This window comes from Pteropus alecto, unplaced genomic scaffold (assembly GCF_000325575.1).
Source record: "Pteropus alecto unplaced genomic scaffold, ASM32557v1 scaffold201, whole genome shotgun sequence".
NCBI lineage: Eukaryota > Metazoa > Chordata > Mammalia > Chiroptera > Pteropodidae > Pteropus > Pteropus alecto.
In genome coordinates, this window is record NW_006430503.1 from 142,763 (window position 1) to 169,234 (window position 26,472).

General features: G+C 35.0%; 1 protein-coding gene and 2 pseudogenes across 7 annotated transcripts in view; 2 read left to right on the forward strand and 1 right to left on the reverse strand.

The window, feature by feature from the left end:
* Positions 1 to 26,472, forward strand: part of PRKDC (protein kinase, DNA-activated, catalytic polypeptide) — a 191,844-nt gene that overhangs the window by 927 nt on the left and 164,445 nt on the right. For all 7 annotated transcript variants that reach the window (XM_015592731.2, XM_006905155.3, XM_025049081.1 and 4 more), the window contains 10 exons: positions 1,292 to 1,368; positions 1,473 to 1,565; positions 2,861 to 2,935; positions 3,679 to 3,787; positions 4,225 to 4,337; positions 4,425 to 4,524; positions 8,842 to 8,897; positions 8,979 to 9,009; positions 9,628 to 9,785; positions 25,640 to 25,786. In XM_015592731.2, coding sequence (XP_015448217.1) covers positions 1,292 to 1,368; positions 1,473 to 1,565; positions 2,861 to 2,935; positions 3,679 to 3,787; positions 4,225 to 4,337; positions 4,425 to 4,524; positions 8,842 to 8,897; positions 8,979 to 9,009; positions 9,628 to 9,785; positions 25,640 to 25,786 — 959 coding nt within the window. The remainder of the gene's footprint in view (positions 1 to 1,291; positions 1,369 to 1,472; positions 1,566 to 2,860; positions 2,936 to 3,678; positions 3,788 to 4,224; positions 4,338 to 4,424; positions 4,525 to 8,841; positions 8,898 to 8,978; positions 9,010 to 9,627; positions 9,786 to 25,639; positions 25,787 to 26,472) is intronic.
* LOC112482418 lies at positions 12,216 to 12,334 on the reverse strand (annotated as a pseudogene).
* Positions 18,133 to 18,251, forward strand: LOC112482428 (annotated as a pseudogene).

Sequence of the window (26,472 nt, forward strand, 5' to 3'; positions counted from 1 at the left end):
GTGAAAATTCTCTAAATTCGTCAATCATTGCTATCCAAAGTGGAGAGAAAGAGCAAGAGGAAAGTGCTTTCTTTCACCTTAATCTCGCCTAAACCCACCAGCACCTTTTCCAAACCCTTATATTTGCTCTTTCTACTTTTGAGAAACAGAGCTGAAATATAACTGAAAAGTCATGCTATCCTTTTAATTTTAGCAATACCTGGGTGGGAACTTTTTTCTCTGTAGTCAAAGTGCTTTTCAGCGCTTTTAACGTAGAGAACACTGTTTAAAAACTTCTGTATTCCATTTTAAAAACAAATATGTAGACCTTTGCCGTGCTGTGTCCTCTCAAAGATAGGTGAGATTTTCTAAGAGATTTTTGCTGAATATGATGGAGATATAATGTAAACACATTTGACAGATGTACTTATATATTGTCAAGTATACATTAATGGAAGGAAAATTTAAAAGTTAACAATGTTATGTAAATGTTTTCTAGCCTCAGGGTTTCTGTGTTTGAATTCCTTATCCTTTTAGTAACTTCTTTGTAAAACAGAAGTTTACTCTAAATATTTTATATAAGTCCTTTCACTTGTGAGATTATAGAGTGTATTCGTTTTTTATTGCTGCTATAACAAATACCATAAACTTAGTGGTTTAAAACAACACAGACTTGTTCATCTTAAAAGTTCTGTAGTCAAAGCCAACATATCTCACCAAGCCAGGTGTCAGGCAGGGCCACTATTTCCTGAAGGCTTTGGGGGAAGAATTCATTTCTTTTTTCTTTCAGGTTTTTAGTAGACTGTAGGTCCTTGCAGTTTTAGGATTGAGGTCTCTTTTTTCTTGCTAAGTTTCCTTGTTTCTAGAAGCCACCCACACTTCTTCTATCATGGCCCCCTTCCTCCATCTTCAAAGCCAGCAGTAGTGGGTCAAGTAAAACTCTCATGCTTGGAATCTCTCCTGCTTCCTTGTCTTCCCATATAGCCTCCCTCCACTGGTAAGGAAGGAAGTTACATTGGGCCCACTGGATAATTTTAAGGTCAGCTGATTAACACCCTTAATTCCATTTACAACTTTAATTTTCTTTTGCCATGTAAAGTTAGCAAATTTACAGGTGTCACTTACCCGTGTATCCCTGTGGAACATCATCTAGAATTTCCTTTTTTCCTTGTCTAAATACAGCAGCCTTAGGTTAATGTTTTATCCTATAAAGCTGAACTGAGAAACATACACTCTTTAGGGTGGGTTTGTGGAGTGTTTCCTGGCACTTCTCTTACCTTTTTGTTTGTTTGTTTTTGTTCTTTTGGTATAGCATTACAGACTTCCTTAGTTTTTTCCAGAGATTTCGGTTTGCTTGTTTTTGTTCGGAAATCGCTTAGCATTGATGAGGTAAGTTGAAGATTTTCATTTCACTTTTCTTGTACATTCCTTAATGTCGGAGTGACTCTTATTCTCACCCATATTTACTACAATGTGTATTTCTTTTATTATAGTTTCGTGATTGTAGAGAAGAAGTCCTAAAGTTCTTATCTGTTTTCTTAGAAAAAATTGGCCAAAAGATCACACCTTATTCTCTTGATATTAAGGTAAGGAGGAAAAAACATACCTCATTATATATCGACATCAATTTTAACTTACAGTGTAAGTTAAACTTGGATTTTTATTTTATTTTTGTCTTTCTCATTGCGGAGTTTATTCTGCTTGTTTGTGTTAGAATGAAGTGAGCTGTCTTTATTTTTTAGATTTAATAAGCTAAGGCCCTTGTCAAAAACTATTTTGATAACGTTTACACATAGGATAAATAATGCCTTTTATAAAAAGTCATAATAAATTGGACTTTTGAATTGTAGGGAGATTTCCGAACACTTTAAAAAACAATTTTAAAGAATTTTCCTTCTGGGTAAGATTCATATTTCCTGTAGTTCATGTATTCTCTTTGACAACAGTCTGAAAAGTTTGCCTCTCTTGCGCCTCCCATTCTTTCAACCTACCTTCCCTAGGTTTCCTCATAACAAACTGGAACTAGTAGTGATAAATTAGGTTATTTCTCATACTTATTTGAACTTTCAACAAGTGCTACATTTCAAGGTAAGTTATTTTTATTGGTACTTCTAGTTCTTGGATGCTAAGAGCTGATGAAGAAGTATTTGTTCAGTTTGAGGTAATTTATAGGAAGTTGTTTTAGAACTTTTAAGTAGCTCAAATATATAAAATATTTTAATGATTATTATTGACGTCTAGAAATCTTGATTGGAATCTTAATATTTGATAAAGTTGTCTCAATGATGGGAGTCATTTTGTAGAGTACTTCATAGTTTACAAAGTTTTATAATGTATAGTTTTTTATTTATTTTTTTTGCCAAATCTCTGTTAGATATTCTAAATCTCTCTAGTTTACAAATGAGATTTAGAAGTTAAGAAAGTTACCCCGGTCTTGGAGCCAGGGTGCCTCCTTCCAAAGCTCTTGTTTGTTTCATTATTCTGGGGTGGTTTCCTGTAAAGTCCTAGCCATCCTCTGAATTATTTTAGTTACCTTTTTTATTCTTCATTGTTTCTTTCTTGGTATATGGCAAAAAGTGCTATGGGAAGTATATAAGTAGGAGTAACTTTTACTTTTTTTTTTCCTGCCGAGGCCTCCATTTACTTTGTGTTTTTATAGTTATTGTTGATGTTATTACTAGTGTATGTTGCATCAATGTTTTAAGTAATTTTTAATCTGCATATTTACATATTTTGTTTTTAACAGCTGGATATTTAATTGTGTTATGTCTTATATTGGTATTGCTCCTCTCAAAGATGTAGTTTTAGCTATTGTTAAGCCTTTAGTTATAAGAACTAAGATCTTATTGATGATTTTGGTATGTATTCTTTTAAAACCTAGACTACTTGTACCAGTGTTTACACAAAAGACAAAGCTGCTAAATGTAAAATTCTGGCCCTAGACATTCTTATTAAGGTAATTTTATTTTTCTAAGTACATATATTTCATATTAAACATATAACTTAAAAAACTGAAAATTGGAGTTGTGGAATATAGTTTTTTGGCTAAGAGATATTGGAAGATAGGCTTGAATCACATTGATATGTGGATAAGATGTACATTTTCAAATCTTCATTCAATACATTGGTATTTTGCTCTCAGACTCTTGCAGATAGCAAAGGAAGAATTTGGGGATGTGGTGGGAATGAAGGGGAAAAAGAACTAAGAAATTTACTCTTCCTCCACTACTCTCATTACTGTTACTTTTAAAATTACTAAGAATTGCCAGAATTCACCTCACTGTATCTGAGTTTTTTTCTAAAACCTTACTATGGAAATGGGTCTGTATGTGATATTTAAGTGGTCACTGGGACTCACTCTCACATGTATGTCTTAGCTGCATTTCTCTTTTTGCATCTCTATTAGAACTCTTTTGGGTCTTGTTGGGTCTTAAGTGCCTACGAGAGAATGGTTCTAGTCATGTTACTTATTTCTTGGGAAAGTAAAATTAAATTTACACCCTTTCCTCCTTTGTTCTTGCACTATTCACCTCATCGTCTACCTCCCAAATAGTCTGGCTAGATAAGAGTCCTGAGAGACCAAGCATAAATCCCCTAGAGATACATAATTCTGTAACTTTGTGGTATATAGACTCACTTAGGTGGATGACACCTTTGCATTATTTTTCTCTTTGGACAATGCTAATTTGTATCTTTTAGTTACTTCAGACTTTGAGAAGTTCTAAACTCATGGATGAATTTAGAGTTGGAGAATTATTTAGTAAATTCTATGGAGAACTTGCATTGAAAACAAAAATACCGGATACAGGTGAGATGCATTTAAATGTTTTAAAATATTTTAATAAATTAACATTAAAAAATTATTAGTGTAAAATTTAAGTTTTTCTCTATCAGGATATTTATGTTTTATAGATGATCCTTTTTGCTGAAAACAAGCCAGAATATAAATAAGCAAAAACAATGTGTGAAGACTTCTGCTTATAAAAATTTTTGTGTGTACAAAGTGATTTTCTTAAATATAAATTTCACACCACATGTCAAATGTAATTTAGTTTATAATACTAGAATTGCATAGAACTTATCGGGAAAGATTCCAATATGTAAAACTATGTATTTCTTATATCTTACTGTGAAATTACTTTTGAACTAAATATTTTCTCATTTTCTTATTTATATGTCTTTTTGTTTATTTAATTTATTTGAATGTAATTTTAGGCCTTTATTTATCTAAAATTTATTTTTCAGTTTTAGAAAAAATATATGAACTCCTAGGAATATTAGGAGAAGTTCATCCTAGTGAGATGGTAGATAATTCGGAAAAACTGTTCCGGGCTTTTCTGGGTGAACTTAAAACCCAGGTATGATAAACTTTATGATATTCTGCTTCCATAGATTTGGTTGAATTTTTCTCTTATAATGTTACTTTCTTAAAATTTTCTGTTTAGATGACATCAACAGTAAGAGAGCCCAAACTGCCTGTTGTGGCAGGATGTCTTAAGGGATTGTCATCACTTATGTGTAACTTCACTAAATCCATGGAAGAAGGTATTGCTTGACTTCTTATTTTCTTTATTCAAAAACTATAGGTCTAGAATGAATTGCTTGTTTATTTTTTGAACTTTTAAACCAATTTTGGATTCATATGCAGTTGTGAGAAATAATACAGAGAGATTCTATATGTCCTTCACCCAGTTTCTGCTAGTGATATAGTACAATAGCACAACCAGGATTTTGTAATTGATAAAATCCACCAGCCTTATTCAGATTTTACTAGTTTTTTTGTACACACACTTGCATGTAGTTCTGTGCAGTTTTATCACGGGTAGATTTGTATATGCAACACCATAGTCAAGATACTGAATAGTCCATCACAAGGATCCTTGTCTATCAATTTAAAAGTCCGTTTAACATACATTTTTTCATAGCTATCAATAGTATTCCAGTAAAGTATCTCAGAATTAGTTTTTGAGGATAATCTAGGCATTATAAGCATAATGAAATTCATTTTTTTAAAGTCAAATCTTTTAATCTTGAGTCTTTAAAAAAAAAAAAATCTCTATTTGCTCTTCTTTACCATTTCGTTCAAGTAATTCCCAGATATTTCTACCTCAAGTGTGTTTTGAAATGTACAAAACTGCCTACATCCAATGACTTTTGACGTGCAAAAACAGCAGTTTCATATGTTGCAACCTGATATTTCTGCTCACTACTTCTTTATTGCTTCTTACCAAGAGTATTAGACTAGCTTCATGTGCTTTCCCTTTGTCCTCTCCCTCATTCTCTCCCATATCCTGTTGCCAGAGTCTTGCTCAGAGATCACCTGTTTTATAAAGCCTTTATGATTCCCCTGGGCCGAGTCACTTCCTATAGCTTCTGTGTTCCTTTCTGTTACAGTACTTACTATGACATTTTGAACTTACCAGGTTGTATGTTTATTTCTGTAACTTGACCCAGCTGGCAAGTAATGTTGCTTATTTTGTATGTATTTGCTTGGTATATTAATTGACATATATATTAATAAACTGTACGTATTAATATATAGTTTAAGAAAAATAATAGGACTTATTCATAAACCACTGCTAAAGATAATTCTAGACATGTTGCAAGGAAAATTCCTATAATAAATCTCTGAGATAAGTGATAATTTCTCTGTTTTATATATTAGAAAACTAAAACTAAGTTAACTAACTTGCCCAAAGTAACACAGTTAGTGTAGTAAGCAGAATAAGATGTCCTCACTCTGATTCCCAGTACTTATGAATTATGTTAGGCCACATGGCAAATGGGAATCAAGGTTGCAGATGGAATTAAGGTTGGCCTTTAGATGAGATTATCTAGGTTGGCCCAATGTGATCACAAGGGTCCTTAAATATGGAAGAGGGTGGCAGAAGAGTCAGTGTTAAAGTGATTTAATGTGAGAAAGACTCAACCAGCTATTGTTGGCTTTGAAGATGGAAGGGGGCCATGAGCCAAGGAATGTGAGTGGCCTCTAGAAGCTGGAAAAGACAGCCCTTAAAGCCTCTAGAAAGGAACACAACTCTGCTGACAGCTTGATTTTAGCTCAGCGAGACCCATTTCAGATATCCTACCTCCAGAACTGTGCAGTAATAAATTTGTGTTGTTTTAAGCCACTAAGTTTGCGACGATTTGTAGCAGAAGCAATAGGAAACTAATATAACCAATAAGTGGCAAGACTGGGATTTAAGCCTTAGTCTGAGACTAAAATTTATAGTTTTCCTGTTATGCCATGATTATGTGGCTTTAAGCACTAAATACTAATACTCATTACTATATGCTATGTAAAGAATGATGAATTAGGTGTTAGACTCAGTGATCAGAATTACCAAGTTCCTACCATCATGAGCCCTAGTAGAGGAGACAAACAATAAACAGACAAACAAGCTATTACAGATTTCAGGGTTCAATTATACAAACTAGTTGGGTGCAGTGAATAGTAATATTGGATTATGGAGAGATAGACAATACACACAGCCCGCTGGTTCTTAGGGTATAACAAGAAACTAAGTCCTGCAGGATGGCAGGGAGCCAGCTGGGGAAAGCATTCCAGGCAGAGGGACCAACAGTAACCGAGCCTCAAGCCTGGCCACTGTGCAGTGGTCAAGATACCTGGTGTGTCTGGAGCTTAGCAGCACAAAGGGCCTAGGATAAGATTGGACAGGTTGTAGAGTCAGTGTGTGGAGAGCTTCTGAGCTAGGTTTTCGTACCAAATGGAATGTAAAGCCATGGTTTTTCCATAAGGAATGGGCATGGGCCAATTGATGTTTTACAAAGGTCTACTTGACTGTTGTTGAATATAAAAGAGATGTATTAGTGTAGGTTTGAGAGATTTTGGTCTTGAGTGTGAGAGTGAGCAACTGAAGTCCGTGCACTGATTATGAAGCTGAGTGGGATGGGAGAGGACCAGGTTTTAGTACGAAACCTGGAACCTGTGGATCATCCAATCTTAGACGTTAAATGTGCAGTTGCATATGTAAGACTGGATCTTGCAGGAAAAATTAGACTTTAAGATACAAATTTGGAAGTCTTCCTAGAAGTAATATGTAAAGCTGTAATTGTAAGCAAGATTAGCTAGAGATCAAGTGTAGAGAGACTAGGGCAAGAATGTAATAAGAGAGTCTGGAGGAGGGAGTGTGGTACTGCTTTGCTCTGGATGGGGTCTAACTTTGAAGAGACCAAAGTGGGTCCAGCTCAACAAGGGGAGCTTCAGCTGAATGTTATAAAAGAAGCTGGACAGAGCAGTTTAAAGGTTAGTAGGGTGACAAGGTGAATGGAAGGAAGGAAGAGAAAGCCCTCTGCAGAAAACTCTTTAGAAAAATCAAAACAAGAAAGCAAAGAAATATAGTATAGCCAATAGGAGATGTGGGGATAAGAGAGGGTTTTTAAAAATAAATAAAAAATTTGTACACTTATGTTCCTACTAGTACTATCCACAATAGCTAAAAGGTAGAAACAACCCAAATATCCATCAACAGATGAATGGATAAACAAAATGTGGTATATACACACAATAGACTATTAGCCTTGAAAAAGGAAGGGAATACTGTTACATGCTACAATATTGATGAACCTTGAGGACATAATGCTAAGTGAGATTTTAAAAAAGTAGAAAATACTGTATGATTCCACTTATCTGAGGTAGCAAAAATAAGCAAAATCATAGTGCCGGAAGGTAAAATAGAGGTTACCAGGGACTGGAATAAGGTGTGGAGGGAAGTTAATGTTTAATGAGGACAGCGTTTCTGTTGGAGATGAGGAAAATATTTTGGATGTAGATAGTGTCCAGTCCCAATACTGAGAGCTCAGGCCTTTAAATCCCTGGGCTTCACTGGGTTCGCCAAGTTCAGTCATTCTATCCCAGCTGCTTACTGACAATTGCCTGGTGTCTTTGTGTCTGCATACCTGTTTATGTACTGTCACTTTTTGTTAGAATGACCTTTTCCCCCAACTAGAACCTTCTTTTAGGCCCAGCTCAAGAGCTACCTTGTCTATAAGGCCTTTCTGGAATACTCACAGCCAGAGGAAGTCTTTCCTTGTATTCGAATGCCAAAGTAGCTTTTTTGTCTCTTACGGCATTATCCTCCAAAATGCTGATGTTTCTCTCCTTAAGTCCTCTCTGATCCCTTCTCCCTCTTATCTCTTGTCACATCTGGGCTGTTTTTTCGAATATATCAGTCCTGGCAATCAAAGCAAACAATTCTTTAACCTCTGCTGTTTGCAAGTCACTTACAGTGATGAATAAAGCATAATTTCTGGACAGCTGCAGTGAATACTGGTGGAAGACAGTCATACAAGTAATTGTGATGTCAGTCAGGCCAGCCTCAAATTATAGTTGGTTGCCTGTTTTATCTTCCCTTTTGGGTAATAAGTTTACTAAGATCAAAAATCATATTTTATTCATATTTGTAATTGCCATAATAATTTTGCATATACTATGTGTTGAATAAATACCTGGGAGTATTGGGAGAATAATAATGTGTTTGGCCTTGTTTAATCCTCCAAACAACTCTAAAAGAAGGTGTATATTATCCTTTTTTATAGATAAAACTGAGGCTCTGAGAACTTATCTAACAGAGTTTGTAAGTGATAAGTTGGAAAATAAATTTAAATCTTTGTTATTCTAGATTTTCTTCTTATAACTGTCCAGCAGTATTAAATTGCAGCTCTCTAGCTGAATTGAATGATAGAAGATGTTTCTCCTGAATTCAAAATAGACTGTTAAGAGTTAAGGTAGATGTCTAGCTGTCTGAAATAAAACTGTTGTAAAGTCATTTGTGAGGTTTGTCAGATGATGCTGTTATGATTTGTAACAGATGCTTCTTTTTTGTTTTGTTTTTCCTCCAGATCCCCAGACTTCAAGGGAGATTTTTGATTTTGCATTAAAGGCAATTCGTCCTCAGGTAGGGCTAATATTACTCTAATTCTTTTACAGTTGAGACTTGTGATGTCAAACATTGATGGTAAATTTTCTTTTTAAATAGATTGATCTGAAGAGATATGCAGTGCCCTTAGGTAAGTTTCTATATTTAGTGAGGTAGAGTATTTCAGGTAATTAAATTAATGTCTTGTGTAATCTTTCACTTAAATTGTAAATGAAAGTAAATGTGGCTGTCGGGCTGATGCCCAGATGCCCTGAGCCTGAGGCTGATGTGTAATAAAGCTGGAATATAAATTTTTTGAGTTAGAGTCTAACTCAAAAAAAAAAAAGAAAAGTGTAATAACATCTGTAATGTTTCACACACAACTGTTTACAGGGAGGCTTTTGGAAACTTTATTTTTAGCACACAAATTTTGGTCAAGATAGTCACATTTAGATTAATTACATGATTTAAAAAAAATTACTTAGGGCATCTTTTAGGGGCTCCAGATTGTTTGATTCTAACTTTAAATAAACCCTGATCCTATTTCTGAACTTCGTTTTGAGGGTCATTGGCAAATCATGGGCCTGTTGATTCAAATGGAGGATGGTGGCATTAAAGCTCTGATCAGGATCCTTAGGTCATTATAGTGTAATAATACTGGATCTTCATGAATACAGTTTTAATTTTGACATATATCTGAAGCTTTCTTAGTTTTTTTGTTGTGCCTTTTGTGGCCCTCATTTAAATATAATGATTTTTGCAATTGCAGCTGGCTTATGCTTATTTACCCTGCATGCATCTCAATTTAGCACCTGCCTTCTGGACAACTATGTTTCTTTATTTGAAGTACTGTCAAAATGGTGTAACCATACAAACATAGAATTGAAAAAAGGTGCACATTCAGCTCTGGAATCTTTTCTGAAACAGGTACTAAAATTTAACTTATATTTAAGAATACTTTTTCCGTGCAAAATATTAAATTCCAATCCTGTGCATACACATTTGAAAAAGAAATACAAGTTGATCTATTAGCATCTGTAGTATTTAAAGAAAAAAGCTTGGTTTGATCAGCTTCACGGGTAGCAGCAAAACTGAAAGAAAGCTAGGAAGATACCAGATCTGATCATGGCCTTAGAGCCAAGATTCAACAAAGTGGCACTGAGGAGGTGGCAGTAAGGAAGGGCTGAAAGGTCAGGGGCAGCCAACTCGGGGTGCAGAAACACATCTCCCAAGAGGGGTGAGTCAGCTGTCAATGTTAAAATATGATGCTTGTGTTCCATGTTACTTCAAGAACAAGGAGAGTCTGTTTGCCCTTGTGTGTTTTCTATCTAGATAGAATGTGGTTGTAGATTTTGAGCCTGCAGGTTTGGAAACATGTTACCAGTTGGCTAAGGAGAATGTGCTTGGGATTGTGGTTCTGAGGATCCAAAGGGGTCTGGAAATACCTGCTGTTCATGATAGGTGCTGTGGATTTAGACTGCTTGGGTTGACTCTGAAGGAAAATATTAAAGATTAACAATATTTGATGGTTTCCAGTTTGGAGCTATTGTAAATAAAATAGCTAGGAACATTTGTGACCAAGTATTTTTGTGGACTTTCTCATTTCTCTACAGTGAAAACTCGGGAGTGGAATTGCTATGTCACATGTTAGGTGTATATTAAACTTTATAAGAAACTACTAAACTCTTTTCCAGATTGGTTGCATATTTTATGTTCCCACCAGCAATGCATGAGAATTCCAGTCACCCCATATCATTATCAGCACCTGGTATTTTTGGTCTTTTTAATGTTAGATTTTAATGGGTGTATGATGTTATCCTACTGTGGTTTTAATTTGAATTTCCATGGGAACAGTTTATGAAGACCTTTTTTCCCTGTGGTTATTAGCCGTACTTATATCTTGTTTGGTGAAGTATTCGTTCAGATATTTAGTTCATCTTAAAATAAAGTTGTATGTCTTTTTATTAATATATTGTAACAGTTCCCTACATAATTTGGTACGAGTCCTTTTCTGAAAACAGTGAAAAAAGTTTTTCTTCTCTGAATTACCTTTTCATTTTTATTTCTTTTTTTAATTAATTAATTTTTTTTTTATGGTGACATTGGTTAACAAAATCCAATAAATTTCATTTGTACACTTTAACAGTAAGACATATGTATATTTACACTGTGTGTTCACCTCCCATAGTTAGATTTCTTTCTGTCACCACATATTTGACTCTCTTTACCACATCTATTACTCCCTTCCTCCCACTGCCTACCCTATGGTAACCACTAGTCTGTAGTCTCTGTCCATGAGTCTCTGTCCTGTTCGTTTGTTGCTTTTAGGTTTATATCTCACAGATAAGTGATACGTGATTTTCAACGTTTTCTGTCTGGGTTATTTCGCTTAGCACGATTATCTCTAGGTCCATCCATGTTGTTGCAAATGGCAGTATTACATCTCTTCTTATGGCTGAGTAATCTTCCATTGTATATATGTACCACAGCTTCTTTAGCCAATCATCTATCATCAGACACTTGAACATCGGTGGACAAATATCTTTATGGATATGGGTTTTCAAGACTTTGGAGTATACACCTAATCAAGGGATTGCTGGATCATATGGTAGATCAAGTCTTAGTTTTTTGAGAAACCTCCATACTGTTTTCCATAGTGGCTGTACCAATGTGCAGTCCCACCAGCAGTGTATGAGGGTTCCTTTCTCTGCATCCTCTCCAACATTGGTTATTACTTGTCCTGTTGGTAATAGCTATTCTAACAGGTGTGAGATGGTTGGTATCTCATTGTGATTTTGATTTGCATTTCCCTAATAGCTAGCGATGATGAGCATCTTTTCATATGTGTGTTGGCCATTTGTATGTCTTCTTGGGAGAAGTGTCTGTTTAGGTCCTCTGCCATTTTTTGATTGGATTGTTGTTTTTTTGTTTTTATTGAGTCATATGAGTTCTTTGTATATTTTGGATATTAGGCCCTTATCGGAGGCGTTGCTTGCAAACATATTTTTCCATTTGGATGGTTGTCTCTATACCTTGTTGACGATTTCCTTTACTGTGCAGAAGCTTTTTAGTTTGATGTAGTCCCATTGACTTATTTTAGCTTTTACTTCCCTTGCCTTTCAGGTCGAATTCGTAAACTCCTCTTTAAGTCCAGGATCTTGAGTTTTGTTCTATATGTTTTATTGTTTCACGTCTTATATTCAGGACCTTAATCCATTTTGAGTTAATTTTGATGTGTGGTGATAGACAACAGTCTAGTTTCATTCTTTTGCAGGTGGCTTTCCCAGTTTTCCAGCACCAATTACTGAAGAGGCTTTCATTTCTCCACTGTATGTTTTTGGCATTTTTTTTTTTTTACACCTATAGCACCTGATCTTCCCAGGTGGTCTCCCATCCAAGTGCTTACCAGGTCTGACCCTGCTTAGCTTCCGAGATCAGACGAGATCAGGCACGTTCAGGGTGGCATGGCTGTAGACCAGTGGTTTTGGATTTTTTGTTGAAAATTATGTGCCCATATAAATATGGGTTTACTTCTGGACTCTCAAGTCTTTTCCACTGGTCTTTGTGTCTTTTTTTCCACCAATACCATGCCGTTTTGATTACTGTCGCTTTGTAGTATACTTTGAAGTGGGGCAGAGTGATGCCTCCAGCCTCGTTCTTTTTTCTCAGGATGGCTTTGGCAATTCAAGGTCTTGTGCTTCCATACAAATCTGATGATTTTTTTGTTCTATTTCTTTAAAAAATGCCAAAGGGGTTTTGATGAGGATTGCATTACACCTGTATAATGCTTAAGGTAATTTGGTCATTTTAACTGTGTTGATTCTTCCAACCCAGGAACACGGGATATCTTTCCATTTCTATGTATCTTCGATTTCTTTTAATAGGGTCTTATAGTTTTTATTAAGTAAGTCCTTCACATGTTTCATTAGATTTATTCCTAGGCATTTTATTCTTTCTCTTGCAAGTGCAAAAAGAATTATTTTTTTCCACTTCTTTTTCTGACACTTCATTACTAGAGTATAGGAATGCTGTGGAGTTTTGAATGTTGATTTTGTATCCAGAGACTTTACTGTATTTCCTTATTGTTTCTAGTAGTGTTCTTGTGGTGTCTTTAGGGTTTTATACATAGTGAATGATATCATCTACAAATAGTGGCAGTTTGACTTCATCTTTTCCTATTTGGATACCTTTTATATCTTTTTCTTTGTTCATTGCACTTGCTAGGACCTCCAGTGTTATATTGAATAACAGTGGCGATAGTGAACAGCCTTGCCTTGTTCCTGATCTTATAGGGACGGTTTTAAGTTTTTCATCATTAAGTACAATGTTGGCTGAGGGTTTGTCATATATGGCCTTTATGACATTAAGGTACTTTCCTTCTATACCGATTTTGTTAAGTGTTTTGATCATAAATAGATGCTATATCTTGTCACAGGCTTTTTCTGCATCTGTTGATATGATCATATGATTCTTGTTTTTTAGTTTGTTTATGTGGTGTATCACTTTAATCGATTTGCATGTGTTGAACCATCCCTGTACCCCTGGGATGAAGCCCACTTGATCGTGTTGTATAATCTTTTTAATGTGTTGTTTTATTCTGTTTGCTAGTATCTTATTTAGGATTTTTGCATCTGTGTTCCAGAGAGAAAATAGTTTGTAGTTTTCTTTTTTTGTGTTATCTTTACCAGGTTTTGGTATCAGGGTAATATTGGCCTCATAAAATGAGTTGGGAAATATTGCCTCCTCTTCGATTTTCTGGAAGAGTTTGAGGATAATAGGTATTCAATCTTTGAATGTCCGGTAGAATTCACTGGTGAAGCCATCTGGTTTTGGACTTTGACTTTTTGGTAGGTTTTTGATGATTGTTTCACTATCCATAATGCTGATAAGTTTATTTAGATTTTCCAGTTCTTGATTCAGTCTAGGAAGGTTGTATTTTTCTAAGTATGGGTCCGTGTCTTCTAGGTGATTAAATTTGGTGTTATATACTTTTTCATAGTGTTCTTGTATGATTCTTTGTATTTCTGCGATGTCAGTCATAATTTTCCTTCTTCCCTGATTTTGTCTATTTGTGTCCTTTCTCTTTTTTCTTTAGTGAGTCTAGCCAGGAGCTTTTCAATTTTATTAACCTTCTCAAAGAACCGGCTCTTTGTTGTTTGTATGTATGTATGTATGTCTGTATGTATGTATGCATGTATGTATGTATTGTATTTAGTTTATTCCTGCTCGAATTTTGATATTTCTTTCCTTCTGCTGACTTTAGGCTTCATTTGTTCTTCCTATTCTAGTTTTTTAAGATGAAGTGTTAGGTTGTTTATTTGGATTCGTTCTTGTTTTTGGAGATAGGCCTATAATGATATGAGCTTTCCTCTTATGACCGTTTTGCCATGTCCCAAAAGTTTTGATATGTTGTACTATAATTATCATTCGTTTCTATGTGTATCTTGATCTCTTTTTATTTCTTCTCTGACCCAGTCATTCTTCAGTAGTAGCATGTTGTTTAATCTTCACATATTTGTGGTTCTCCCTGCTTTCTTTTCATGGTTGATCCAGCTTTAAAGCGTTATGATCAGAGAATATGGTTGGTGTGATTTCATCCCTCTTTTATTTGTTGAGGCTATTCTGTGTCTCAGTATGTGGTCAATTCTTGAGAATATTCCATGTGTACTAGAGAAGAATGTATAAGCTGTTTTGAGATGGAAGGCTTTGTAAATGTCAGTTATGTCCAGTTGGTCTAATGTGTCATTTAAGGATATTTCCTTATTGATTTTCTGTTTGGATGATCTGACCATATCCGACAGTGGGGTATTTAGGTCCCCTATTATTACGATAGCGTTTTGGTCTGTTTCTCCCTTTAGTTCTGTTAGTAATTGCTTTACATATTTCTGGGCTCCCTGATTGGGAGCATAGATATTAGTAAGTGTTATGTCTTCTAAGTGCATGATTCCCTTTATCATTATGAAGTGTTCCTCAGTATCTTTCTTGACCTTTTTTATTTTGAAGTCTGTTTCGTCTGATATTAGTATTGCCACTCCTGCTTTTCTCTGAATGCCATTTGCTTGGAATATCATTTTCCACCCTTTCACTTTGAGTCTATATTTGTCTTTGGAGCTGAGATGTGTCTCCTGGAGGCAGCATATGGTTGGATTATGTTTTTTTGATCCATTCTGCAATGCTGTGTCTTTTTATTGGTTAGTTCACTCTAAATTTACATTTAGAATGATTATTGAAATATGAGGTCTTCTTTAGCCATTTTATCTTTTGCTTTCCGGTAGCTCAGTGTTTCCATTGCTTTTTTGTCCTTGTGTTTCTGTTTTCTTTATTTTGGTTTGATTTTTTGGGTTTTCCCTCTGGTTCTTCTTGTTTTATGTTATATTCTTCAGGTCTGAATCTGTGGTGTGTGGTTACCATTACGAATATATAAAGGATAGTTACATATATACAGTCATCCCTTTTTTTCTGTGTGTGCCTTATCTCCATCACCCTTGTGAATTTGGATCTTTGAATCCTCCCTTTTTCAGTCATTGTCTCAATTTGTCCCTCCGTATGCTGATCGTTCATTACTACCTTGCTATAGCAGTTCTCTTCTTACTCTTTAAGCTGTAGTGCCGTGTTCTTAGTAAGAGTTGCACTTTTCTGCTTCTATTGCCTGAGACACCTTACTCCTAATTATGTATTTTTTCTTTTTTGTCATTTTATTTAAGGTGCGTTGACCCCTTTTAGTATTTCCTGTAGTTCAAGCCTCGTAGTGGAGAATTCCCTCAACTTTTTTATATCTGGAAAGGTCTTTATCTTTCATGTCTAAAGGAGAGCTTTGCTAGGTATATTATTCTAGGCTGGTAGTTCCTTTTACTTAATAGTTTTCAAGCTTTTAAAGTTTGTGCTGAGAAGTCCAACGATAATCTGATGGATTTTCCTTTAACTTACCGTGTTTTTTCCCCTGGCTGCCCTGAGAATTCTGTCTTTGTAATTGATTTTTTTAATTTTAATATAATGTGCCTTGGTAAAGGCCTTTTTGGGTTGAGATAATTGGGTATTCTATTGACTTATCAAATTCCAAGCTCCAGCTCATTCCTTAGATTTGGGATATTCTTGTCCACTATTTGTCTGAAAATGCTTTCTAGTCCCTACTCCTTTTCTTTGCCTTCAGAAATGCCCATTATTCTTATGTTTCCTCTCCTGATGGTATCAGCTAGTTCTTGAATTTCTCTTTCATTATTTTTCATTCTTCAGTTTCTCTCTTCTTCCTTCTAATGTATTTCTAGATTTCTGTCTTTAATATCACTATTCCTTTCCTTCAATTTTTCGACTCTCTTTCTGAAGCTCGTTGTTCATTTTTCAGCTCTTCCAGTGTGTGTGTGTGTGTGTTTTTTTTTTTTTTTTAAATCACTCTCCAGAAGATCTATTGTGTTCTTTTTGAGGGTTTCAGTCTCCTTGCTAAAGAACTCATTCTGCTTATTTAGTCATTTTTTTCAATTCCTGAAATTTTTGATATGACCCGTTTTGGAACTCACAGTTTTTTCAGAAGTCTCATCCAGAATATTCTGTCATTTGTAAGTTGCATATTTATATGTTTGTAAGGGTATATTCTGGAGATTTTTCTCTTTTTTTCTGATACGCCTTGTCGCCTGGTCGTTCATGGTGTTTAATGGACTTTTCTCGGCCTAGGCATTGATGGAAGTGCATTCAGCTTTTTTTTTTCAGAAAGAAGATTTGTTATATAAAGGTCTCTCTTTTGCCTGTTGCAAAGAAGGCACTTTTCTTTTTGTTTCCAGTAGGTAGCCTCTAAGCCTCTTGGATCTCTGATTTATATACAGCTTTAATAATGCCTTTTTTTCCCCTTTTAGATATTTAATCATGATCGCTACTCTTAGTCTCAGTCAGTATCAGCGACAGTCTCAGCTCAGATTCCCCTGGAGCTCTGCAGTGATTGTTGTAGGAGGGTATGGGGGAAGGGACCCTCTGGGTTGGAGGTTGAGGGCTGTGGCCTAGCTTTGGTTTTTTAACCACTGCGGGTAAAAATCAACTGTTGTTTCTCTGCCATCTTACTTCTCTGCTTCTGTCCTGATGCCTGGGCCCTGCCGCCTGCCTTTTGGAGCTCACAGCACTTCCAGGCAGAGCTGTTCAGGGAGTTCGTGGCACCTTTTCCCCTTCCCCTCCTCCTGCAGGAAGCACCTTCTCCCCTGCCTCCTCGTCCTACAGGGAGTTCTGGCTGTGAGAGGCAGCTTCTTTGTTTCTCCCAGTCTACTGCCCAACACCTGGGGGTTATGATCTATGGTAGCTCTTATGCGTAGATGCCACACTCAGACATGGTGGTGTGCAGTCTGGGTGTTTTTTGTTGAGTTTTAGATGTTCAGCTTATTGATGTTTCAAGGGGAGAGATAGGGTGACATGTCTCACTCTGCCATGTTTCTCTCATTTTCTTTTTTTTTTTAAGATTTTTTTTTTCATTGAGGTAACATTGATTAAGAACATTTTATTAATTTCAGGTGCACAACATTATAATTTGATATTTGTATACGCTGTTGTTTGCTCACTACCAAAAGTCTACATTTTTATTCATTAACATATATTTGACCCTCTTTACTTAACATTTTGCCCTCCCATCACCTCTCTTCCTCTCTGGTAGTCCCCATACTGTTGTCAGTATCTATGAGTTTTTATTTTGTTTGTTATATATTTTTTATATTCTTCATACGAATGAAATCATGTGTCTTGTTCTTTTCTGTTTGACTTATTTCACTTAGCATATAAATGTCAAGATCCATCCATATTATCGCAAATAGGAATAATTCATCTTTTTTTTATGGCAGAGTAGTATTTCATTGTATGCATATACCACATCTTTATGCATTCATCTGTTGATGTACGCTTATGTTGTTTTCATAACTTGGTTATTGTGAGGAATGCTGTCATGAACATAGAGACGTATATATCTTTCAAATTAGTGTTTTCATATTCTTTGGATAAATACCCAGAAGAGGAAATGCTAGATTATATGGTAGTTCCAGTCTTAATTTTTCGAGGAACCTCTATGCTGTTTTCCAGAGTGGCTGAATCAATTTACATTCCACCAGCAGTATATGAGAGTTCCTTTTTCTCCACATCCTCTCCAACACTTGTTATTTGTTATGTTTTTGATAAGTGCCATTCTAATAGGTATGAAGTGGTATCTTGTTTTGATTTACATTTCCCTGATAACCAGTGATGGCAAATTTTTCATATATCTGTTGACCATCTTGTATATGTCTCCCTTAGAAAAAATGTCTATTCAGTCCAAGGCCATGCTACCCTGAACAAGTCCAATCCCGTCTGATCTCGGAATCTAAGGAGGGTTGTGCCTGGTTAGTACTTGGATGGCGGACCACCTAGGAAGACCAGGTGCTGTAGGCGTAAAAAAAAATAAAAAAATAAGGGATTGTAAACTGTCAAGGTCCTTGCAATCTGCGAGGTCAACCAATGTCTTAAAATAAAAAAAGTCTATTCAGATTTTCTGCCCATTTTTAATTGGGTTATTTTTTATTTTTAATTTTTTTGCTGTTGAGTTTAATGAGTTCTTTATATATTTCGGATATTAACTCTTTTTCAGACATCACTTGCAAATATTTTTTCCTATTCAGTTGGTTACATTTTTGTTTCATTAATGATTTCTTTTGCTGTACAGAAGCTTTTTGGTTTAATGTAGTCTCATTTGTTTACTTTTTTGTTTCCCTTGCTTTTGGAGTCAAATTCACAAGAACCTCACTGAGAGTGATATCCAGAAGCTTATGCCAATGTTTTTTACTGTATATTGTTTCAGGTCTTACAATCCAGTCTTTAATTCATTTTGAGTTAATTTTTGTGAGTCATGTAATATAGTGTTCTGGTTTCATTCATTTGCATGTATCTTTCTAGTTTTTCCATTTATTGAAAAGACTGTCCTTTCTCCATTGTATGTTTTTGGCTTCTTTTTATAGATTAATTGCCCATATATGTGTGGGTTTTTTTCCTGGGCTCTCAGTTCTGTTCCATTGGTCTGTGTATCTGTTAGTGCCAATACCATACTGTTTTGAATACTATTGTTTTGTAGTATTGTTTGAAATTGGGGAGTGTGATACTTCCAGCTTTGTTCATTTTTCTCGGGATAGCTTTGATTGTAAGTGGTTTTCTGTGGTTCCATACAAATTTGATGATATTTTATTCTATATCTTTGAAAAATGCCATTAGTATTTTGGTAGGGATTGCATTGAACCAATAGATTGCTTTAGGAAATATGGACATTTTAGCAATGTTAATTTTTCCAGTCCATGAACAGGTAATATCTTTCCATTGCTTTGTGTCTTTTTTCATTTCTTTCAACAGTGTCTGACAGTTTTGAATGTGCAGGTCTTTGTTTATTCCTAGATGTCTTACTCTCTTCGTTGCAGTTGTAAATGGAATGTGTTCTTCACTTCTCTTTCTGATAACTCATTGTTACTATGTCTATATCGAAATGCAACAGATTTTTGTATCCCGCAAATTTATTATATTTGTTTATTATGCCTAATAGTTTTTTGGTGGAGTCTTTAGAGTTTTCCATATGTAAAATTGTGTCATTTGCGATTAGTGACAGTTTTACTTCTTTTCCAGTTTGGCTGCCTTTCTTTTTTTTTTTTTTTTGCCTAATTGCTCTGGCTAAGACTTCAAGTACTAAGTTGAATAAAAGTGGCAAGAATAGGCATTCTTATCTTTTTTCCTTTTCTTAGAGGAAAAGCTTTCAGTTTTTCACCTTTGAGTATGATGTTAGGTGTGGGTTTGTCAATTTGGTCTTTGTTATGTTGAAGTACTTTCCTTTCATACCCATTTAATTGACAGTTTTTATCGCAAATGAATGTTGTATCTTGTCAAATGCTTTTTCTGTGTCTATTGAGATGATCATATGATTTTTATTCTTCATTTTGTTAATATGGTATATCACAATTGATTTGTAGATGATGTACCATGAATCCCTCTTCATGGTGGTGTGTGATCATTTTAATGTATAATTTTATTCTATTTGCTAGTATTTTACTGAGGATTTTTGCCTCTGTTCAGAGACATTGGCCTGTAATGTCTTTTTGTGTGTGTGTTGTTCTCACCTGGTTTTGGTTGTCAGGGTAATGTTGACCTTGTAAAAAAAAAAAATGTTAGGAAGCATTCCCTTCTCTTCAAATTTTTGGAAGAGTTTTAAAAGGATAGGTATTAAATCTTCTTTGAATATCGGATAGAATTCACCAGTGAAGCCATCTGGTTCTGGACTTCTGCTTTTTAGGAAGTTTTTGATTACTATTTCAATTTCCTTACTAATGATCAGTCTTTTCAGGTTATTTTTCATAATTCAGTCTAGGAAGATTATATGATTCTAAGAATTTTTCTATTCTAGGTTGTTTAATGGTGGCATATAGCCTTTTGTAGTATTCTTTTATGGTCCTTTGTATTTCTGTGGTATTAGTTGTAACTTGTCTCTCTGATTTTATTTATTTGAGTCTTTTGTTTTTCCTTTGTGAATTTAGCTAAGGATTTGTCAATTTTATTTTTTCAAAGAACCAGCTCTTCGTTAATCTTTTCTGTTGTCTTTTTTCTCAATTTCATCTATTTCCACTTTGATTTTTGTTGTTGTTGTTGTTATTTCTTCTATTGACTTTGAGCTTTGTCCTTTTTTTTTTAGTTCTTTAAGGTACAATTTAGATTGTTTCAGGTTTTTCTTGTTTCTTGAAGTAGGCCTGTATTACTATAAATTTACCTCTTACCACTTTTGCTGTATCCCAAATATTTTGGTACATCATATTTTTATTTTCATTTTTATTTGTTTCTATGTATCTTTTGATTTCTTTTATTTCTTCATTGATCCAGTAGTCGTCCAGTAGGGTATCATTTAATCACATATTTGTGATTTTTCCGTCTTCTTGTAATTGATTTCTAGTTTCATACCACTGTGGTCAGAAAAGATGCTTGATATGATTTCAGTCTTAAATTTATTGGGACTTGTTTTATGTCCCAATGTATGGTCTGTCCTTGACAATGTTCCATGTGAACTTGGGAAGAATTTGTATTCTTTTGCTTTGGGATGGAAAGTTCTGTACATGTGTCTTAAGTTTTTCTGGTCTAAAGTGTCATTTAAGGCTGATTTTTTTTCTTGACTATCTGAATGATTTATCCATTGTTGTAAATACGGTGTTATAGTCTACTATTGTAGTATTGTTGTTTCTCCTTTTATATCTATTTGTAGATGATTAATAATTATATATATATTGGTGTTTCTATGTTGAGTGCACATATATCAATAAATGTTATGTCTTCTTGGTGGATTATCCCCTTTTATCATTTTTAAATGTCCATCTTTTTCTTTTTTTACCTTTTTTTGTCTTGAAAACTATTTTGTCTGATAAACATATGCTACATCCTTTTCTCTGGACGCTATTTGTTTGGAATATATCATCTTCAACTCCTTCACTTTGAGCCTATCTTTTGCTTTGGAGCTGTGATAGATCTCTCGTAGGCAGCATGTAGTTGGGTCTCGGATTTTTGATCCATCCAGCTAGTTTTTGCCTTTTGATTGGGTGAGTTCAGCCGATTTACATTTAGGATGATTACTAGCATATGAGGATTTACCTCTGCCATATGAGGGCTTAACCTTTGTCATTTTATAGTTTGTTATCTGATTGGTTTGTATCTCCATTGTGTCTTTTCCCTTGTGTTTCTGTTTGCTATTTTAGTTTGATGGTTCTCTATGATGATTTTCTTCGTTTTCTCCTTTTTTATGTTTCACGTCTCAGCTCTGGATTTTTGTTTTTTTGTTATCATGAGGTTTGTATGAAATACCACATTGGTAAAGTAGTTCTTTTTTTTTTTTCCTGATAGCATCTTATCTTCATTTGTCTATACAAGTTCCATCTGTTTCCTCCTCTCATTTTATGTTTTGGTTGGCACAAATTATCCCTTTTTCTGTTGTGTGTTTTTGAAGTAGCTATAGTTATTATTAATGCTTTTTTCCCTTTAATCTTTATATTATAATTATATGTTTAGCACCCTAGTTCGAAAGAGTTGCAGTTTTTTTCTGTTCGTCACTTTACTCGCAGTTTCGTGTACTTTTGTCTTTTTGTTTCAGGTAGAGAGTTCCTTTAAACATTCCTTGTAGAGTAGGTCTTGTGGTGTTAAATTACCTCAGCTTTCATTTGGCAAAGCCTTTATTTGTCCTTCTTATCTAAAGGATAACTTTGCTATATAGAATATTTTATGGTGGTTACTATCTTTAAATATTTTGAATATATTGTTCCATTTTCTCTTGGTCTGTAGAGTTTCTGCCAAGAAATCTGATAATCTGATGGGTTTTTCCTTGTAGGTTACCTTTTTCTCCACATGAATGCCTTGAGAATTCTTTGTTATTAGCTTGAAAGTTTTAATATAATGTGCCTTGGAGAAGGTCTTTTTGTACTGAGATAATTATGTGTTCTATTAGCTTTTTGTATGTCTGTCTAGTTCCTTCTCTAGGTTTGAGAAGTTCTCATTGATAGTTTGTTTGAATCGGCTGTTTCTTCTCCCTCTCTTCTTGATCTGGAATACCCATTATCCTTATGTTGCCCTTTCTAATGGAGTCAGATAGTTCTCAAAGAGGACCTTCATTAAAAAAAGAATCTTAGTTCTCTCTTCTCTTCCACCTGAACCATTTCTATCTTCAGGCTCGCTCATTTTTTCTTATGTATGGTCTGCTATATTTCTGGTGCTTTCTAATAAATTTGACTTACTGTGTTTTTCAGCTCCAGAATATCTATTTGGTTCTTTTTTTATAGTTTCAAAGTCTTTGACAAAATACTACTTCTTTTCACTTATTTTGTTTCTGAGCTCATTGAACTGCCTTTTGGAGTGTTCTTGTATGTCACAGAGTTTCTTCCTGACTGCTATTTTGAATTCTCTATCATTTAGTTCAGAGTCTTGTAGGAATTTGAGTTTGGTGTCTGGAGAATTTTCATTTTCTTCCTGTGTTACCTTGTTACTACCTTGGTTGTTTATGGTACTTGATGATTTGTGCTGGCGCATTAGAAGTAGTGAACACTTAACGTAGGGTATCATTTTGATTTTAACAATTTACATGTGGATAATTAGAGCTTTTTCTTTTTTTTTTCTAGCAGATGGTAAAATAGTGCAAATTTTTGTTTTCTGTAACCTGCACTGCTTGTGCCCCTGGGGTTATGGTGGGGGCATGAGAGTTGCCGCCTGGGTGATCCCACTGGTGGGTATCCTTGCTGTGTTCGGATTGCTTGGTCTTGGGGTATCACTATTGGCAGTGGGATGTGGCAGGTGATGGGGGAACCCGGTTCACGAGCTCATCATGTTGCTCCATGGTTCCTTATGGCTACTGGCACTGCTGCGCTCTCTGTGGGAGGCTAGAGATGTGTCTCTATTGCTAATGCTAGTCTTTCTGGTGGTGTGAGTACTACTGCAGTGGGGTGAGGGAGCTGGATTCTCAGGTGCCGACACTGTTGCTGTCCCTCTCGTTCTCCATCATGGTCCATGTTTAGGGTCCACACCCTGTCTTCTCCACCATTCCTCTGCTCACTGGGGCCACAGGCTTAGCCATAGGGCCAGGGAACTGCAGCTACAGGCACCGTACCTGTCCTGCTTCCCCTACGTGTTCCAATATGCTCCTTCCAAAGTACGGATCCAATATGCTCCTTCCGATGCACGGATCTCTTAGGTATTCTAGTGTGTTGAGCAGAGGGATGTTTGTTGAATTATAGATGTTTGGCCAGTTGTAGATTTAAGGGAAGATACAAAGGAGTGGTCTCACTCAGCCAGGTTGCTCACCTTTTCATTTTCTTAACAGCATTTTTCGAAAGAGCAGAAGTTTTAAAGTTTAAGTCCCGTTTACTAATTTTCTATCTAGTTATTTTCTGTGCCCTATCTAAGAATACTTGCCTGTTCCATGGGAGCAGAGATTTTCTTTTATTTTTCTTCAAGAAGTTTTGTAGTTAACAGTTTTTAGTTGTTCCTTACGTTTAGGTCTGTAATCTAGTTTGAATTATTTTTTGTGTATGGTGTAAAGTACAATTTGAAGTTGCCCGCCCCCCATTTTTTGGTGCATCATTTGTTGAAAAGACTTCTTTTCCCATTGACTTACGTCAGTAACTTCGTTAAAAATCAATGGACCAAAAATGTTTGTGTTTATTTCTATACCCTCTATTTTGTTTCATTTGTCTTTTTGTCTGTCCTTACATCAGTACCTCACAGTCTTGATTATTCTACCTTTATATTAAGTCTTGAAATTAGGTATTAGATGTCCTCCAACTTCTTTTTTTCTATTATTGTTTTAACTATTTTATGTGCTGCATTTTTAAATTTAAACATTAATCCTGTGGGAAAGAAATTTTTATTTTTCCATTCAGTAGCTTTACATAAAGTTCTCAGGAAAAACATCACAGGGTAGTTGCATATAATTCAAAAAATGTAGAAGAGTACAAAGAAGATTATTAAAATTTTCTGAAATCCTTCTACCAAGAGAAGAAAATTCACCATTTTCCTGGTGATGCTTTCAGACCTCCCTCTCCATTTTTCTATCCCTCTCTTCCTCTTATCTCCCTTTTGCTCCCTTTTTCTCCAGAAGAAATGAGGAGGGAGGCAGAAATACCTTCACATAAAGAAGTATTATTCATAATTTCCATAACCTTAAGGTTTTCCACTGTGTTGAATATGTTTTCCTGATAGCACATTGAGATCTACTTGATTTTTAATGGCAACGTAATTGATATGTAGCATTATGTTTATGAGCCAGAATATTTTAGGTTCTCTACTGGTAGATAATTACTTCCAAGTTTTTGCTACTATAAACAGAAAATATTTGGATTAAACTGTTCAAAAAGGATGTTTGTTCAAAGTACAAAAAGTTAGAAATGGTTTAAATTCATAAACATAGTATATTCATGAAATGAAAAGCTATTCTGTGATTAAGTAAGATGATGTTTGTTTACATATTGCGGAACATGTTCATGATACGTTCGGAAAAAAATTATACTATCTCATTTTTCTAAAATGAGAGTATGCTAAGACCTGTGGAACTTTGTTTGAGATTAGGGCATGTGTTGCTAGCTTGGAAATGAAAGGCGGATATCTTTTTTTCTGCCCTTGATAGTTACCTAGATCCTTTGCATTCTTAGAATTCTTTGTGCTGAAATTAGGAATGACTTTTGAACACCTGTTTAGGCTATTGTACTTAGTTTTGTAGATAGTGATCTACTTGCTTCTCAAGGTACTTCTCCCCTTGCCTCACCTAATTTAAGCCTTACAGTTTGTGGCTTATGGTTTTTGAAAGAAGTGATGCCTTGGCTCTTTGATTGTTAGTTCTGAACTCTATTTTGTATTGTCCTCATGAGACTTCCAGTTTGTTGATGACTTCTGAACTTGCTGGCTGCTGAGCCTGCACAACTCTGTGTCACTCTGTGAGTCAGAGATGAGCTATGAAGATGTTTTCTGCTTTATTAGAGAGCCTTAATCCAAAGCCTTTTTGTGTGTGCGTGCACATGTCTTTCTGCATTTTTCTGGTCTCTTTTAGTCCCTTTCTCTAGAAAAAATACATCACATATAATAAAGCCTTATTTAAGAATGTTTTTTCTGAACTTGATGGAGACTAGGTAAATTGAAGCAATGGTTCTTTATGAGTAAAAGTGATTGTATGGAACTATAAAACATTTATAATATTGAATTAAATAATTCTAGCCTTTTCACATTTGTGTAGATTACTTGGCTTTGCCATTAAATATTTTTTAAAAGTAAATATTATGCAATTACAGGTTTCTCTTTTGGTGGCAAAAGATACAGAAATGCATAAGAACAAACTGCAGTACTTTATGGAGCAATTCTATGGAATCATCAGGAACATGGATTCAAATAGCAAGGATTTATCCATTGCGATTCGTGGATATGGACTTTTTGCAGGAGTATGGCTCCTTAATTTCCTATTACTTTTTAAATTTTAAATGTTTAAAGGAATATAATTTATTGATTTTTTTAAGTATCTCACACTTGTGACAATATTGTTATTTGCTCTGTTGTTAACTTATTTTTTTCAGTACCTACTATGTACTAGGATTCTGTATATGTATTATCTCAAATCTTTATAACTCTCATACATGCTTTTAGGAGTATATTTCCACTTTACAGTTGAGAAAACTGAGACCCAGAAAAATTGAGTAACTTGTTAAAGTACACACAGTTATAACTGACAGAACCAAGACATACATTCAAGTGTGAAGATTATAAACACCATATTTTTTTCTACTGTGCAGTGCTGCCTCTTATTTCGGAAGAAAAATGGTAGTTGATGTCACTCAACATTTTAGAACTTCTAATGACTGAAAGAGGAATATTTAAGAATAATGAGAATAACTTTAGTTAGTTCCCTCTTAGTGGATCTCTGGGACTTCTGCCTTCCAAACAAAATTGTTTGCTACCTCGCTTACTACAAATTCATTCATCAGTATCTACTCTCTTGTTTCAGAGAACGAGTGTTCCACTTTCTAGCCTTCCACTATCACTATTCATTCCATTCCCGATACTTCCTTATTTGCTTGCAGATGATCCTCCCCTCCTTTTTTAAATCTTCATCTTCATTTGTCTCTATTGG